The following is a 17,854-nucleotide window of genomic DNA, read 5'->3' as shown; positions in this document are numbered from 1 at the left end:
TTTTAATAGCAATGATATGTATATGATTGTTTAATTTTCGATCGCAAATATTCCATTGAATTTAAATGATTTTGATTATCATTAATAATACTTTCATCTGGAACAGCAGTATTTGGTTGATTTTGATGATGATGATGTTGTGGATTGTAAATATATATAATGATTAAATGACCTAGTATTGAATGTAGATATGAATAGTCCAGTAGTAATTGCAGTGATTGTATATCGTTAGCCAATAAATAGTCCACGTTGTCAATTATTAACACTGGTGACTTCACATGACTGATCTTGTAACGTTCGGATGCTTCATCAAGAAGATACAGCATCTTTTTAAACTGTATTGAAATGGGCTTGTCTTTTTCCTTTGTACAACACTCTGCATCGCCAACCACCTTCTCCAAAATCCAATCACAATATTTATTATAAACATTGTAATCATCTTCATATCTTAGAGTTTTAGAAAGAATATTAAGAATTGTCAAACTATCTTTATCTTCCTCTTCTTGCTCTTCTTCTTGTTCTTGTTCTTGTTCTTCTTCTCCAACTAAAACTTCATTGCTATTCTTATTCTTATTTTCTTTGATATTGATACTATCTAAACAATTTAAATAGATTACACCATTCTTTATGATATTACAAGTTTCTATTATTTCATTGGAGGTAATTCCTTCGAGTATATAGAGATGTTCGGTCGGTTGTTGGTGTTGAACAAGTGATAGTAAATGGTTGATTTTGGACCGACTATGATTGCTGTCAAAGTGTAGTGGATAGCTGCCTTCTTCGAAAACCTCCAATACTCTCTTTCTCTTTATATATTGCTGATAGCTTAATACAGAGTGATATATAATCGGTGTAACCATCTCTTGTATTGCACAGTAATATGGATACAACTCATAGAGATATTCTATCTTTGTTGTTACATGTTCAATCAATTCATGATCTCTCTCTCTTAGTTGAACATTTACAATGAATTGTTTTATATTCTTAAATAACATCTTTTTTTTTTTTTTCTTCTTTTTCTTTTAACTACAAAATATATATATATAAATAAAAACATAAATATAAATATATATATATCTTTTCTTTGACTAACAAATTATCATTATATAATTATATATCATTCTATTATATTTAATAATATTATTAAATATATCTGATTTATGATGATATATATCTATCCTTTTTTCTAAAAAAAAAAAAAAAAGATAAGTAGTGTGAGAGGGTGTAAGATCAATTGTGTTGGGGTGAAGTAAGATAAGATGAGATTGAAAAATTTATTAACTATTCTTTTTCCAAAATTAGCAAATAGTTTAATTTGATCATATGATCATGTTTTTTACATTAAATTTAATATTTATTAATTTATTTATTTATTTATTTTCAATTGATGTTAATTTGATTATAAAAATTATTATATCTATTTAATGACATTATCTTTTGAATGGCTTCTAGTACTTTGTGATCTTGTAAACGATTGCCTATGAGTTGTAGTGAGAGTGGTGTGGGTGTTGATTTGTTGTTGCTTTGTGAGTGCGCCAGTGGAATCGATGCCGATGGCAGACCGGCAAGACTAGCCGGTATTGTCATGATATCATTGATGTACATATCGATTGGATCTTGATTGTCACCGAGTTTGAATGGTCCCGACGGTGTCGTCGGTGTAATTAGAATGTCGACACTCTGTCGATTGAAAACCTGGTTAAAGTCATCGGATACCAATCTTCTTATTTGTTGTGCTTTGTTATAGTAGTTGTCGTAGCTACCACGTGACAATGACATGGTTCCCAGTAGGATACGTCGTTTAACCTCTGCTCCGAAACCTTCGCTTCTTGTTTCCATGTACTGTTGCTTGAGTGACTTGGCGCCGCTCGTTGACGCGCCATAGCGTATACCGTCGTAGCGCGCCAAATTCGAACTGGCCTCCGATGTCGCCAGAATATAGTAGGCTGGCAATGCGTATTTAGTATGTGGGAGATCGACTGCTACAACTTTTCCACCGGCTTGCTCTATCAGATCGACTGTTTCTCTCCACAAGTTAATTATTTCCGGATCCATTTCCTTGACTAAATAGTCAGTGGGTATACCAAATACCAAACCTTTCATATCTTGATTATTATCTCTGCTATTTAGATATTGTTGGAATTTCTTTTGCATTGGATGCTCGATTGAAGTGGAATCGTTGCAGTCTCTACCGACCAAGACGTCCAAGAGTATGGCAGCATCGACTGCATTGTGCACAAAGAATCCAGGTGTGTCTAGTGAACTGGCAAATGCGATCATTCCATAACGCGAGATCGATCCATAGGTTGGCTTGAATCCTAGAAGACCGCAGTATGCGGCGGGCTGACGAACCGATCCACCGGTATCACTTCCAATCGCAGCGGAAACTGTATTCAACTTGACAGCGACAGCACTTCCACCACTCGATCCACCGGCAACCAATGATTCACCTGCATCTCTCGAATAAGGATTGATCGATGCACCAAAGTGACCGGTCGAAGTAGATGAACCCATTGCAAACTCATCCATGTTTGTCTTTCCAACGATGATAGCACCAGCCTCTTTAAGACGACTGACAACAGTAGCATCGAAACTTGGTATGTAGTTTTCCAAAATCTTTGATGCACATGTCGTCTTTAGCTTGCTGGTTGAGAAATTATCTTTAACTGCAATAGGAATACCTTCTAACTCTCTCTTTACACCTGATTGTTGTTGTTGTTGTTGATGTTGTAATCGTTTATCAGATTCATCGGCATCATTCAACAGTTTCTCTCTATCTTCCAGAGTGATATAAGCATTGAATTTCTTTGTAGCATCGATCCTATTTAAAGAATCGATTATCAATTGTCTAGAAGTAACTCTTCCACCAACCAACAATGATCTAACCTGACTTAAACTATTCATTTCTGATTTGTAAAGTTATCAACCAACTAATAAGTTGAAATCTTCATCATTTAAAATAAAAAAAATTGATCAAATTAACCAATTTTTTTTTTTCATTGCCAAATCAGTCTACATTCGTTCGTTTTTTTTGCAATATCATAATTTATTTATGCAATAAATAATATAACTACAAGTTATAAAAATGTTAAGATCTATTAATAGATTAATAAATATTAATATAAATAGTAATAGATATAAATTAGGATATAAAAGTTATCATGCAAATAGATTTTGTTCGATATCTACCAGTTCTACAACACCCTCTTCTTCGTCAGGAGCAACAATATTAGAATCAATTAAAAATAATATTATTCAAGATATAGAAAACAATAGTAATGATATCAATAGTGATAATAGAAAGTTTGATGTGAAAAAGAAATTAGAGAATGTACCTTCGTTAAATGAATTCATGAAAAACAATATTGATAATCAAAATGGTTTGGTAGAGGATACTGGATTGGATGTAAATCATATCCCACCGTATTTGGAGATTGCCGATGCCAGTGGTGAAGGAAGATCGGTATTCGTTGAGAGTTATGGTTGTCAGATGAATTTCGCAGACACGGAAATCGTGTACTCTGTCATGCGATCCGCTGGATACACTGTTGCCGAGAGTGCAAAGTCAGCCGACATTGTATTCCTAAATACCTGTGCGATTCGTGAGAATGCAGAAGACAAGATTTGGTTCCGATTGTCGGAACTCAGAAAACAGAAGCGTCGACAAGGCACGGTTATTGGTGTTTTGGGTTGCATGGCAGAACGTCTGAAACAAAAGTTGTTGGAATCAAACAAGAGTGTAGATTTGGTGGTTGGACCGGATGCATATCGTTCCTTACCATCGTTACTCTCGCGTATTGAAGATGGCGATCAAACTGCAATCAATGTAATGCTATCGGCCGATGAGACATACGCCGACATCGCACCAATTAGAACAAACAGCAATGGAGTATCCGCTTATGTTTCCATTATGAGAGGATGCAACAATATGTGTTCCTATTGTATAGTTCCATTCACCAGAGGTAGAGAAAGAAGTCGTTCCATACACTCGATCGTCGATGAAGTTAAACAGCTGTCGGCAGATGGTTACAAAGAGATTACATTGTTGGGACAGAATGTTAACTCTTACAATTTCATAGACGAGGTAGTCGAGCCATTGGCTGAAAAAAAGGAGAAAGAGGTGTTGACACCAAGAGAAGGATTCAATACTATTTATAAATCACCAAAACGTGGTGTTACTTTCACAGAACTAATGGACAAAGTTTCTCTGGTGGATCCAGAGATGAGAATTAGATTTACCAGTCCACATCCTAAAGATTTTCCAGATGCTCTGATCGAGTTGATCAAGCAACGACCGAATATATGCCAACAACTACACATACCCGCACAAAGTGGAAATACAGAGGTGTTGGAAAGAATGAGAAGAGGATACTCGAGAGAATCATATCTTCAGCTGATCGATCTCATTCGTCGTGAACTGCCAGACGCCGCCATCTCATCGGATTTCATCAGTGGTTTCTGCGGAGAGACTGAATCGGAACATCGCGATACCATTTCACTGTTGAATGCGGTTGGCTATGAAAATGCATTTATGTTTATGTATTCGCTGCGTGAGAAGACACATGCTCATCGTACAATGGCAGACGACGTCGATGTCGAAACGAAAACAAGAAGACTCCAAGAGGTAATCGATACCTTCTATAGCAACCTACGTGGCAAATCGAAAGCAGAGATCGGAAGACGTCATTTGGTGTTGGTGGATCGTATCAGTCGTCGTTCAAAAGATCACTTTGTCGGTCGTACCGATACCAACAAGAAAGTTATCATCCCCAATACTCCAATCGTTAATCCAAGCAACTCCAACAATATGGAGGATATAAAACCAGGTGACTATATAATGGTTGACATTGTAGATGGATCAGAGATTACATTACAAGGTAAACCAATTTGTAAAAGTGGAATTCAACATTTCAAAAAGAATAAATCAATTTTATAAAATTTGTAAAAAAGAAAAAAAAGAAACAATAAGTTTATATAACTGTTATTTATGTTATTTTTAAATTATTAATGTTTACTTTTGTTGTTTATTAATTTAATAAATCTTCAACATTGCACATCCGTGAGATGGTACATTGAGGGATACGTAAGATCCGGTGTATTGACCGACATCAGAACGTGCCCAGAGATCACGGACAGTCATAGTGGCAGTGTTTTGTACATAGATATCAACCCATTCAAGTTGAATATCGGCTGAAATCGAATCGGTGTTGAATAGAACGACTACTCTTGAACCATCAGCCATTGGTTTGGCCCAAACTTGTTGGAGTCCACCATTGTATGAACGTACCAATGCACCTTGCTTACCGAGTGGATCTTGGTTGACTGCAATAACCTCTGGTGCTGTCAAGATACTCAAAGTAGTTTGATCGATATTTCTTAAATCATTACCTGCAATCAATGGAGCATTCAAAATTGACCATAAAGAGAAATGTGAAATGTATTCAGTTGTTGTCATTCCACCATTTCCAACCTGTTTGTTTGTTTGTTTTATAGACATATATTAATAAACAATAGTTTTAATCAATTTTGAATATTTAGCTAGCTAGTTACCTCTAACATATCTGGATCATTCCATCCACCAACTTGGGAGTAGGAAGTAATTGGGATTTGAAGGTTAAGATTGTTCATGAAACTGGCCCAGTTGTCTTTGATGTCACCGGTGGTTCTGAATGAGTTACCGACAGTTGGTCCCCATTCCCATGGATTATCGGTACCCCAGTCACAGAGAGAGAAGAAAATTGGACGACCAGTGGCGTTCAATGCTTGTGACATGATGGAGTATCTTGACAATGGTTGATTCGATCCAGTGTTACACCAATCTTCCTTGAGATAATCGATTCCCCAAGAGGCATAGGTTTGAGCATCGATTTGCTCATATCCGAAACTACCTGGACGACCAGCACATGTCTCAGTACCAGCATCAGTGTAACTTTTTTTACAAAAGTAATTAGAAACGAATTAGTTTTATATTAGCAAATAAATAATGTTGTTGTTTATTAATAATACATACATTCCCAACTTCAAACCCAAACCATGAACATAATCAGCAATATAAGCAATTCCATTTGGGAATGTGTTTGAATCTGGTTGAATAACACCGTTTTTATCTCTGGATTCAGCCCAACAATCATCTATGTTGACATATACATAACCGGCATCCTTCATACCGTTGGTTGCCATAGCTTTGGCGGTTTCCATAATAACAGTTTCATTGATATTACATGCAAAGTAATTCCAACTATAAGTAATCAAATAATAAGAATTTATCCAATTGCTAATAAAATATAAATAATACTCACCTATTCCAACCCATCTGTGGGGTAAGACCTAAACCATTGTTAAGTGCACTGATTACACTAACAAAAGCTAATGTAATAGCTAAATATTTATAGATATACATGTTTTATTAATTGAATTTATGTTATGTTCTGTTTTGATTTCTCCTCCTTTAATGACTCTAATTAAAAATCAAACCAATTTCGGAATTATAATAAATATGAATGATGGTGCAATTCATGATAGTGGAATCGGATATTTTTTTTATTTAAATAAAAATTTGTTTTTTTTTTTTTGATCACGCTACAAATTTTTCGAAATATCTGTGGTGTATGATACCATTCCACAGATTTTAATTTTTTAAAAATAAAATATAAAATATCTTTTAAAAAAAATAGAAAAACAAAGGGGTGTTATTTATTTATGTAATAGTTTCTTTTAAAAAAGTCTAATGGGAATTCTTAAAGGTCAAAATCTTTGCAAGATTAAGTTGATTTTAATTATTATTTTCTTTTATTTTTTTTTTTAATAAACTTTCAACATTACACTGCCATGAGATGGGATATTCAATGCAACGTAATAATCAGTGAAAGATCCCAGGTCTTTTTGTGACCAGAGATCACGAACGGTCATCGAGGTGTTTGGTGTCAAAAAGATATCAGCCCAGAAAAGTTGAATACCAGCTGATGAACTGTCACGGTTGAAAAGGACGGCGGCTCTCGATCCATCAGCCATTGGTTTGGCCCATACCTGTTGTAATCCACTGTTGTACGAACGAACCAACGATCCTTGCTTACCGAGTGGATCCTGGTTGACTGCAACGATCTCTGGTGCTGTGAAGATGTCTAGATACTGTTGATCTACAGTTCTCATATCGTTACCGGCAATCAAAGGTGCATTGATAATAGACCACAGCTGGAAGTGCGACAAATACTCTGTGTATGACATACCGCCGTTGCCGACTTCCAACATGTCTGGATCGTTCCATCCACCGACTTGAGAGTAGGAAGTGATTGGGATTTGTTTGTCGAGATTGTCGAGGAAACTGTCCCAAGTGTCTTTGATGTCAGAGGTGGTTCTGAATGAATTTCCTACGGTTGGTCCCCATTCCCATGGATTATCGGTACCCCAGTCACAGAGTGAAAAGAAAATGGGACGACCAGTTCCATTCAATGCTTGTGACATGATAGCATATCTATCTAAAGGATTGGAAAGGAATGCCCAACACCAATCCTCCTTTACATAATCTACACCCCATGCAGCATAGGTTTGAGCATCAATTTCTTCGTGGTCATAACTACCTGGACGACGTTGGCAAGTCAAAGGACCAGCATCTGTATAACTTTTTAAATACAAAAAAAAAAAAAGAAAAAAATAATTATTATTTGATTGACTAATCAAAATAAAATATATACATACATTCCTAATTTCATACCCAAAGAATGAACATAATCAGCAAGATAAGCAATTCCATTTGGGAATGTCTTTGAATCACTTTTTTTGACAGTGTTAGTTTATAATTGAAATTCACTTATGTTTTGTTAATTACATACGCTTGAATGTGACCTGATTCATTTCTATGTGATGCCCAACAATCATCAATATTTACATATATATAACCTGCTTCTTTCATACCGTTGGTGGCCATAGCCTTTGCTGTTTGCATAATAATATCTTCATTTATATCACAGCCAAAGTGATTCCAACTGTTCCATCCCATCTGTGGTGTCAGTCCCAATCCATTTTGTAATGATTGAACTACAACTGAAAATATACAACAAATAGAAATTAAATTATATAACAACTTCATATCTTATAAAATATATTAAACTATGATTTAATGAAATTGTAATTGATAAAATATGATATTTTTTTATTCTACACAAAATATATTTTTTAAAAAAAATTATATAAAATTAAAATATAATACCTTTCGGCGTGATGTGAGATTGGGGATCACAGAATAAATTTAGAGTGCATTGAAATTTCTGATCATTTGCTTGGCAAAATTTAAATAAAAAAAAAATCTGGGCAAGAAAAAATATCAACTAGAATTTCGGAATTGAAGATATTATAAAATAAAATAAATAAATATAAAAATTTAGTTTTGAAGTCTTCCCAAAATGGGAATAAATGACTCCTATATTATTTGATCAGTAACATCATCAAATAACCTTAAATGAATAAATTCTATTGATATTTTTTATTTTTTTTTTAAAAAAAAATTATTTTTATTTTATAATAATGATTAATTATTATTGTTTGATTAATATCGTGCACACAAATTGATTAATAGCGGAGTTAGACCGTTAATTTCGCTATTCATAGGTTATTGGGGGAGTTTTTTTAAATGTAAGTTATAATTATTGTCTGATATTTATAAATAAAGAAATAAATTGTGATACAAGGAAAGAATAGAATTGGAATATATAATATTATAATATTGTTTTTCCAAAGAGTGGAAAGAAATAGTAATTTTGAATGTTTGTTTTTTTTTGTTGTTGTTTTTTTTGTTTTTGTAATAATAAGAAAGAATAATTTAAAGAAAGTAAAGTAAAGTAAAAATATAACAAAGAATTTTAATAGAAAGAGTAGAGTAGAGTAGGAGTAGAATAGATAAATAGAATAATAATTGATTGAGGGATTGTAAGATAGCGTCTAAAATCTTGACCTCAGTCTCTTGGTATTGCCGCTCTCGAAAATATAAGTAAATGGTAGTGGATTACTGTAGTTTCTTCCATCGTTGGTGATGACTACTTGCACGGGCAATTCGGTTCCGTCGGGTGGACAAAAGTTGGGTGGTGCTGGATACTGTGGCAGTGTGAAGAACAACACCGATTCACTGTACAGCTCAATGTTATTGGCTGGAATATCACCGTGTGGTGTATGGAAAATACAACGTAATGAATTACAACGGATAAATGGTGATCCAACAACATGCATTTGGTCTCCACCAATAGTGGACCCTTTGTTGGAGCTTAATGTTCTCAATGTAACATTTCCTATAATAATAATAATAATAATAAGATTTTAGATTAATAGGTGTAAACAACAAAAACAACAACAATAATAATAATAATAATAAGAGTATAGTTAATAACTTACTTCTTCTTGATAAAACTTTTTGATTGGAATAAGCATAGAATGGTCTGGAACGCTTGAGGAATGGAGTACCGTTTGGAAGAATGAAACGTTTGTTGTCGTCGGTCAACAAAATATATTCAAGACAAAACTCGTTCTCTTGATGTTTGGTGGAAGCCTCTGTCATAGATAGGCTATCGAAAACGACTTTTCCATCTTTTCCTACGGGTACCACCTTGTTACCACCCAAAATATCTTGTGATGGACGTTCGGTGTGCGAATTTGCATAGGCAAGTTGTGCCAACACAGTCGTAATGTTATTCTTTACATAATCACCAACTACTCTGATAACACAATTGAATGTTCTACGATCATTAGGTGTACGTGTTCTAACATCAGAGGGTGGTTGTTGTTCAATTGTAATATCGACATCTCCACTAATAATAATAATAATTATAAATATTAATTATCATTTGATTATAATTAAAATCTTATTATTGTTGTTAAACTTACATTAGTACAACGGTTTGTGCTTGAGTCAATGGAAGTAATGATGTATTAATAATTGAATTGGCAGTGAATTGTTGTGATTTTAAGAGTTGATTGTTTAAGAGATACGCTGAGGTGATGTCGTCGGTTGTGGTGGTGGTGTTGCTCAAGTCTTGGAATAGTTGTTGTGGTTGGAGCGTTGTGTTTTGCTGTGGTAGTGTATTGATTTGAATATGTTGTCCACCTGCTGTTTGTAATGTCGGTGAAATATATATGGGTCTGGTGGTGGTTGTCGTCGTTGTAGTGGGTGCCAATGAAATACCGAGTGGTTGCTGTGTGAAAATATGATTTGCTGTTGTGGTTGTTGTATTTTGCAAACCATTGCCGTTTGGGTAAATTAAATTAATTGGTTTTATACTATTATTGTTGTTGTTATTAAATATATTGTGTTGAGATAGCTGTTGATTTATTTGTTGTTGTTGGTTGAGCTGTTGTTGTTGTTGATTTAGCTGTTGTTGTTGTTGGTTCAGCTGTTGCTGCTGTTGCTGTTGCGGGGTGAGTGGTTGATGTTGATGTTGTTGCTGTTGAATGTGATGATTGATGAGTTGATGGTGCACCGAGTTGATTAGGTTCGACGGTGAGACGGTCGATGTCATCTCGCACACCGAGTTGTCCATGGCTGGCACGTTGTTGTAGTAGTTGTTGTAGGTGGGATAGGTTGATTGTTGGAGCAACTGCTGGAACGACTCGGCAGCGCTGTTCTGCAGGTCGGTGGTTGATGGTATGTTGAGTGTTGGCAGCTGCAGTGCCTTGATAGAGGTGGTGATCGAAGCGGCAGTGGCCGGAGCCGACAGCTCTTCAATGCCAGCGGTGTTGAGCATGCCGCTGCCCGACATCTGTGGAGATGGTGGATTTTCGATCTTTACATTTATCAAACTCGAATCAATTCCCGATCCATTCAGATAGTTTTCGAAACTGATTAAACTTGAATCATCCATAACTAACTATATATTTTTGACTATTTCAAAGAAATCTTTCTTTTCTTCGTTTTTTTTTTATTTAGTGTTTGTGATATTATTGATTATTCTGATCCTAAAATATTTGTAAATCAAATGAAATGATTATCTATTTTATATTCCTATGAATGAAAGATATTTATTATTAATAAATTAAAGTTATATAAGATTGTTATTTATGTTTTGATTTGAGATGATTATGTTCAAAAGGGTATGATTATTGACTGACTGTTTGACTGGCTGATTGAAATATTTTTCTTAGTAGTTTTTTTTTTTTTTATGCTTTTTTATTTTTGGTGTGTTTTTTTAGGTTGATTATATCAAAATATTATAACACATGGTAGGTAGTATAACATAATATAAAGTGTTTTAAAAATAATGTTGTTTTTTAATGAAATCAATCAATCAATCAAAAGTGTGTTGGTGAAATATTTGTTGGGTGTTTGGTTAGCAGGTGTTTTTGGGTTTTGTTTCTATCACCTTTGACCACCCACAAACTCATAATAAAATTTGTGTGATGGCTTTTTGTTGAATGGTGAGTGCAGTGATTTGTATTTGTTTTTTTTTTTTTTTTTTTGTAAAAAGTAAAGATATCTTTTTTTTTTTTTTTGCTCTCTCTTAAGATACATACAATAAATAAATAAAAATAAAAATAAAAAAAAACTAATTTTTTTTAATTATTATTATTTTGTTTGATGAGTCAAAGTTGAACAGTTATGTTATTTGTTTGTGTAGTACTTTGTTGTTGCTTTTATCAAAGTTTGCAAAACTATCTAAAAAAAAAATAATTATCTATGAAAAAATATAAAAAATATAAAATAAAAAAATTGTTTGAATTTAAAAAAAATAAAATAGGTTGACTTTACTTTATGCATGTGATCATTATAATTTGCTATCTGGGGGGAAGAATAAAAAAAGGCTTTTTTGATTTTTTTTTTTTTTTTTATATGATTTTTTGATTATTTTTGCAATTTTTTTTTTTTTTAAAAAGTAGGTTAGTAAAATGGGTGCGGACCTATAAAGTCTCGGTAAATCAATACCAATTATTATCCGATCCGTTTACCGTGGAACGGGCCTCAACGATCTAAATTGATTGACTTTTTTCTTGGATCATTCTAAACAAGCAAATTGTTGTCGATGCATTCGAGTCAATGAGGGTTCGCGCGCCTTTCATTTAAATGAATTTATTTTTAATTAATTAAAGTAAAGTCAAGTTAAACGCTTGATGAATAAATTGAGTCAAACAACAATCAAAACTAAACTAAACTAATCTTAGATCTAATGATCTCTATTGTTTTTATTGGTTTGGTTATGGATATCGATATTATAACCAATCAATTTTAAACTGCTTCTCTATTACTACATTTATCTATTTTTTCTAACTAATAAATAATAAACAAACTAATAGGTATAATTATGACAACAAAACAAACAATCAACCAGATTATTTTTATTTTTAGATATTTATTTTTTTAAAAGTTCTAAAATTTATTTAATTTTTATAAAAGTTAACAATCTAGTAATCTTCATAATTGTTATAAAATGGGTTTCTAACTTGAGCAAGTGTACTTTACAAAAAACAAAAAAGGCAAACATTTTTAAAATAAATAAAATAATCATTTTTTTTTTAGTAACCCAAAAAAACTTTGAACAACCCCCGATGATAATCATTAAAAATAGAATTAATTATATTAAAATATTTGCATTTTAAATTAAAAACATATCATACATTTTTGGTTTTATATATTTAAAAATTCATTTTTGGTTTAATTGATTGAATGAAATGAATCATAAAAATTAGTAAAATATAATATATAGATATAGTAAATTATATATATTTATAATAGAATTGTTAATTAAAAGATCACAATCGTCATTAGAATAATCAGAAACAGAGAGAGATGATGGAATCGATAGAGTCAATAAGGAAAGAAGCAATCAAATGCTATCAGAATGCAAACTATTCAGAATCAATTAAACTAATAAATAAAATTATACAATCAGATAGAAATGATTTAACTGCAATATCGTATGTTTATTATTATTATTATTATTTTTTTATTATTTTTTGAGTTTAATTTTTGCAACATTTTTTTAAAATATTAATAATTATTATTATTTAATTTATTATTAAAAATTATTATTTTCAGGAATAGAGCAACATGTCATTATAAACTTGAGTTATATCAACATTGTATAAAAGACTGTGATACTGTGCTGGCAAGTCAGCCGAACAATCGACTGATGATAATGCGTCGATCCATGGCAATGTCCAATGTGAAATCACTTGCTGAAGGTGCACCGCTTCTCATTGAGAATGCCATAGAGATGTGGGGAGACTTTGAAATTACCGACCTTCTCATGATGAACCATCATAAATCCTGTAGTGTCAGTCCAACTCTTACAAGCCGGCATCAACAACAGCAACTGGAAGAATCTATAAATTTCTTTGCTGCCTCTAGTCAACCTCCAACTACACCAACTGCTACTGCAGCACCTCCAACACCCGAATCTTCATCTTTCAACAGCAACAACAACAACAATAATAATCTATCTAGTTCAATTGGCGGTGGAAGTGGAGGTGGTGGCTACTCAGAATTGAGAAAGTCTACATCGGCCGAGGAGTTGAATGATTTGTTGGAGCAGCTTTCGACTGAGAATTTCGCTTCGGAAATATCAAAGGGAAATTATATGGTGAATTCCGGACTCTATGAAGAAGCGATTCAGTTGTTCACGCTGATTATCAATTCCAATCCGTTGATACCGTCGGCCTATCTCGGAAGAGGAACATCTAACGCTATCACTGGCAATCTAGATGATGCTATCTACGACTTCTCCAAGGTGATAGAACTCGACAATACGATGGGCGATGCATACAAGCGTCGTGGACAATCTCGTGTTGCTAAAGGCATGGATTTCGAGGCGCTCGAGGATTTCAATCAGGCCGCTATCTTTGACCGTGACAACGACTCGGATATCTACTATCAACGTGGATTGCTACACTACCAGATGCGTAACTACGAGCGTGCACTTAAGGATTTCAGAAAGGTTGTAGAGTTTGACCGTCGCAATAAACTCGCTTGGAATCGTGTCGGTCTTTGCTTGAATATCAGAGGATTTCCACGTGAAGCATTCGATGCTTTTGACAGGGCAATCGAGCTTGACTCTCAGTTTGAAGCAGCGTTTACCAATGTCGGACAATGTTGGAAAGAGATTGGTGATTACGATCGATCCTACGATGCATTCACACAGGCACTTAGCATCGCACCCAACTATTCGAATGCACTTCATCTTCGTGGTATACTTTTCTTCAATTCCGGAAAGCATTTACAAGCCATTCAAGATTGGACTGATTTCCTTGATCAAGATTCAACCATTGCTGACCTCAGACAACTAAGAGCTATATCGAATTGTTCAATAGTAAATATATATATATATAACATCAAACTAGTCAAAAATTTAATGAATATTAACTTTTTCTTGATAATATATTAGGGAAAATATAGAGATTCAATAGTTGATTTCAATTATATTGTTGAAAATAATCAACTTCATTATTCATACTATCAGAGAGAGATTGCTTTATTTACACATCACAGATTGGATACACCTTTGAATGGTTATAATATGGATCGATTAATGAATGTTTATATAAAGACATTCTTGTGTCAACGTGTTGCACCTTCATCATTGGTTGGGTACAATCCCCAAGCAGAACTGTCAGAATCTATAGTTGATGTAGATTTGAATTACAAAGGAAACGAATCCGAACAAAAGTTGATTGATAGTGCACTTAGAATTGGAAGAAAGCTACAGTATGACTGTGAGGGTTTCCTACCAAATAAACGTCAACATCTTCAATGTGGATTGGCAGCAATAGATATTGCTCAAACCTTGAAAAAGATATGGAATCAAAACAATGGGTATATGAAAGCTAACAGTGACGATACCAAGGTTGAAATTAACTATAAGGTGGATGGTAAATCCAGTTCATCTTGCAACACAGAACACTCATTTGGATGGCGTGACCTCTATGATATAGCAGTGAAATGGCGTCAGTTTTCAGAGCCAAACGATCCGGTATGGTGGGTCGACCTCCTGAGTAAAGAACAGTTCCAAGAGGGATTCGGTTCGCACACCCCAATCATCACTGGACAGACCAACGTAGTGAGATACTACCCTATGTTTACTCGCTCACTGGAGATCATGAAGCAGTTACTACCTATCCAATTCAAAGACACGCTTATTCAACTACAGAATAACAACAACAGTAGTAGTACAAACAACAATATTCTCAACGAACTCTCAGCGGTCCAGAGTTGTAAGGATCTCTATCGTGTGATGAAAAAAGACTTTTTCGTAGTCACCCCCTGCTACAGTAGTTATCGTCCCAACACAGTCATGGAAGGAACACGTCTCACTCTTCAGTTTGTCTATCCAGAGGGCTATGAATTTGCCATAAGAACACCATGTACTCCAGAGCGTTGGCAACTCTACGACCAAGAGATGACTCACATCTGGAATGAACTATGTTCAAGTGTATATAAATTAAAAAATAGCTACAGCAGCAACAATAACGACAGTAGTAAAAGTATATCGGAGCAAGAGGAACAGGAATTGATAGATTTGGTTAGTGATCAAATTTTGAAACTAACATTCTATTGGTATAACTTTATGCCGCTGACAAGAGGAAGTGCAGCAGTTGGATACACGGTTTTACTCGGTCTGTTCCTTTCGCTCGATATCGAAATCGGTACCAATATCATAAAGAATCAACAGCCTGATTGGGAAGGAATATTGCGTCCAACTGTAGATTCATTCATCAAAGTGATCAAGCCTTGGATGTACCCAGCCAGACAGAAACCAGAGACTGACCTGGGAACTCTACCAAACATTGCTGAATCAATAACCACACTTCGACATTTAATTCAAATTCTAAACCAATCATTATATTAGCTTTAAAAATAGTTTTAGTTTTATTTGAATAGAATATATAAAAACTATAATATTATTAATATAAATAAAATAATGTACACATATATAAAAAACATTTTTTTATGTAAAGAAACATAATATTGAGAATTTTATAGTGGACCATTTTTCTATATTTCTTTAAAAAAATTTTAACAGTATTGGATAATTTCAAAAATTCAAGGTATTAATCACACCTCCTTATAATTAGATATTTTTAAAATAATAAAATTTAAATTTTAAGAAACTAGAAAAATAAAATAATTAAGAAGTTCCAAATAAACAATCAATTTTTATTATACTTATGAAAATTAGCACTAGGAAAAGGAAAAAGAAAGTTTAGACATATTTTATGTTACAGATTGTTTTCATTTATAAATATTAATAATAATAATTTGCAATGAAATGAATTTTATCTTTATTAAATCCATTAAAATAAAAAGAATTAGTGCAGATCAGAAATAATATGTTAATATACAATAAACTCATTGAAAACAAATTGAATGAATAATGATAAATTTTCCAAAATAACTAGATCAAAAAAAATTTTAATTAAATTATAAAATATTTTATTTGATTTAATGATATAATAAAAAATCCGGATTTTTATCGATAAAATCTGATAAAAATAAAAATTTGTGTTTGCAGGATAAATTTTTTCCTGAATATTGAAAAAACTGATGGGAGTGGTTACAGATCATTTAATTAATTAGATTCTCTGTATTTGAAGAACTCTCGACGTTGATCAATCATTTTTTTGAAGAGTCATTCTATAAATAGAGAAATTTTTTAATTTAAATGATATCACTTTAATTAAAACATTTAATAATATAATACTAAAAAAATGAGAAATCAAATAATTACAATAATATTTTCACTTTATCTATTGCTTATTTTTATTGCAAAGAACAATGTTTATGCAATAGATGCTACAAATAACAATAACAATAATTTTTCCGAATTATCAACACTCTCTTCAACTTCCTATATAAACAATGGAACCTACACAATTACTCAATCAGGTTCCACCAAAATCGAATTGAATTTATCAATTTATGTAATTTATTTATTCCCTTCAATTAAAAATATAACAATCAATAATACTGAATGTACCACTATCGCCACCAAAGATCGCCAAATAAGTTGCTATTTGTCCAATCAAACATCATTGAATGAAGATATCTATCAAGTTCTAATATTTAATGAAACAAATCAGATTATTAATGAAAATGTTAAATTTCAAAGAAGTTTGTATTAAATGAATTTTTATGCTTTTTTGTTCTAATAAATATTAACCTCATATATTATCTAACTATAGAAGTACCATATATATCAAGTGTTTTCAGTAATATAGATGAAAGGCTAACATATGTAATTGGAAACTTCACAAACCAAACTTATATATCAGCATGTGGTTATTATGAATTTATAAGTTTAAATTCTACAACCATTGTTATTAGAATCGAGAGTTCAGCAGGAGATCAATGTTATGTTTATGTTAGAGATGGTGCATCTGATAAGTTCTATTTCACAAGTACCTATAGCTATCACAATAGAAGAGCAGGCGATGGAGAAGGTGCAGCTCTTGGTCGAGCACTTGCTATCATTGTCATTATATCAATCGTGTCGGTCGTTGTATTTATAATAATAGTTGTAATAATAGTTGTATTCACTGTTAGATATTGTAAAAGAAAGAGAAGTCATCCTAAAAACTATATTGCAGTCAATGAATAAATCAAAATAATAATAATATTAATAAAAAACATAAATATCTTTTTTTTATTATTGTTATAGTACAAATAATATTCTATATTCCTTGTATCTTTATATTACTTTGAAATTTATAAAATCAAATACTCTATGCTCTGATGAACTTCTCCCTCCAAGATTCTATACTGGGGCATTATTTTTCAAATTTCATAATATTTATATTCAAAAATTGGATGTTGTTTTTAAATAATAATATCCAGATACAAAAAAAGCTTTATTTTATCAATATAGATTTCAATCTGAGAAGATGA

The 17,854-nt window shown here is 32.7% G+C and overlaps 7 protein-coding genes across 7 annotated transcripts; 3 read left to right on the top strand and 4 right to left on the bottom strand.

Moving 5' to 3' along the window:
- Nucleotides 1–163: 163 nt before the first annotated feature.
- PPL_05498 (uncharacterized protein) lies at nt 164–995 on the bottom strand (the record flags this gene model as incomplete). Its single annotated transcript, XM_020576377.1, has 2 exons — nt 164–172; nt 429–995. The coding sequence occupies 2 exons, from the start codon at nt 993–995 to the stop codon at nt 164–166; spliced, it is 576 nt and encodes a 191-aa protein (XP_020433626.1).
- Nucleotides 996–1,380: 385 nt separating this feature from the next.
- gatA (glutamyl-tRNA amidotransferase A subunit) lies at nt 1,381–2,904 on the bottom strand (the record flags this gene model as incomplete). Its single annotated transcript, XM_020576376.1, has 1 exon — nt 1,381–2,904. The coding sequence occupies one exon, from the start codon at nt 2,902–2,904 to the stop codon at nt 1,381–1,383; it is 1,524 nt and encodes a 507-aa protein (XP_020433625.1).
- A 181-nt stretch (nt 2,905–3,085) lies between these two features.
- PPL_05496 (MiaB/RimO family radical SAM methylthiotransferase) lies at nt 3,086–4,936 on the top strand (the record flags this gene model as incomplete). The annotated part of the gene is made up of 1 exon (XM_020576375.1): nt 3,086–4,936. The coding sequence occupies one exon, from the start codon at nt 3,086–3,088 to the stop codon at nt 4,934–4,936; it is 1,851 nt and encodes a 616-aa protein (XP_020433624.1).
- Nucleotides 4,937–5,032: 96 nt separating this feature from the next.
- On the bottom strand, nt 5,033–6,400 carry melA (putative alpha-galactosidase; the record flags this gene model as incomplete). The annotated part of the gene is made up of 4 exons (XM_020576374.1): nt 5,033–5,470; nt 5,551–5,929; nt 6,011–6,274; nt 6,300–6,400. 4 exons carry the CDS (start codon nt 6,398–6,400, stop codon nt 5,033–5,035), a joined length of 1,182 nt encoding a protein of 393 aa, XP_020433623.1.
- Nucleotides 6,401–6,801: 401 nt separating this feature from the next.
- Nucleotides 6,802–10,502, bottom strand: PPL_05494 (glycoside hydrolase family 27 protein; the record flags this gene model as incomplete). The annotated part of the gene is made up of 6 exons (XM_020576373.1): nt 6,802–7,618; nt 7,696–7,770; nt 7,830–8,088; nt 9,174–9,278; nt 9,382–9,794; nt 9,871–10,502. The coding sequence occupies 6 exons, from the start codon at nt 10,500–10,502 to the stop codon at nt 6,802–6,804; spliced, it is 2,301 nt and encodes a 766-aa protein (XP_020433622.1).
- Nucleotides 10,503–11,240: 738 nt separating this feature from the next.
- PPL_05493 (tetratricopeptide-like helical domain-containing protein) lies at nt 11,241–15,935 on the top strand (the record flags this gene model as incomplete). The annotated part of the gene is made up of 7 exons (XM_020576372.1): nt 11,241–11,245; nt 11,854–11,890; nt 12,758–12,891; nt 13,013–14,282; nt 14,358–14,841; nt 15,100–15,453; nt 15,928–15,935. 7 exons carry the CDS (start codon nt 11,241–11,243, stop codon nt 15,933–15,935), a joined length of 2,292 nt encoding a protein of 763 aa, XP_020433621.1.
- A 742-nt stretch (nt 15,936–16,677) lies between these two features.
- On the top strand, nt 16,678–17,567 carry PPL_05492 (uncharacterized protein; the record flags this gene model as incomplete). Its single annotated transcript, XM_020576371.1, has 2 exons — nt 16,678–17,080; nt 17,152–17,567. 2 exons carry the CDS (start codon nt 16,678–16,680, stop codon nt 17,565–17,567), a joined length of 819 nt encoding a protein of 272 aa, XP_020433620.1.
- Between the last annotated feature and the right edge of the window lie 287 nt (nt 17,568–17,854).

The sequence above is a fragment of the Heterostelium album genome, assembly GCF_000004825.1.
Source record: "Heterostelium album PN500 unplaced genomic scaffold PPL_contig12, whole genome shotgun sequence".
NCBI lineage: Eukaryota > Evosea > Eumycetozoa > Acytosteliales > Acytosteliaceae > Heterostelium > Heterostelium album.
Note: the sequence above shows the minus strand (reverse complement) of the source record. Positions and strands in the feature narration are given on the sequence as shown.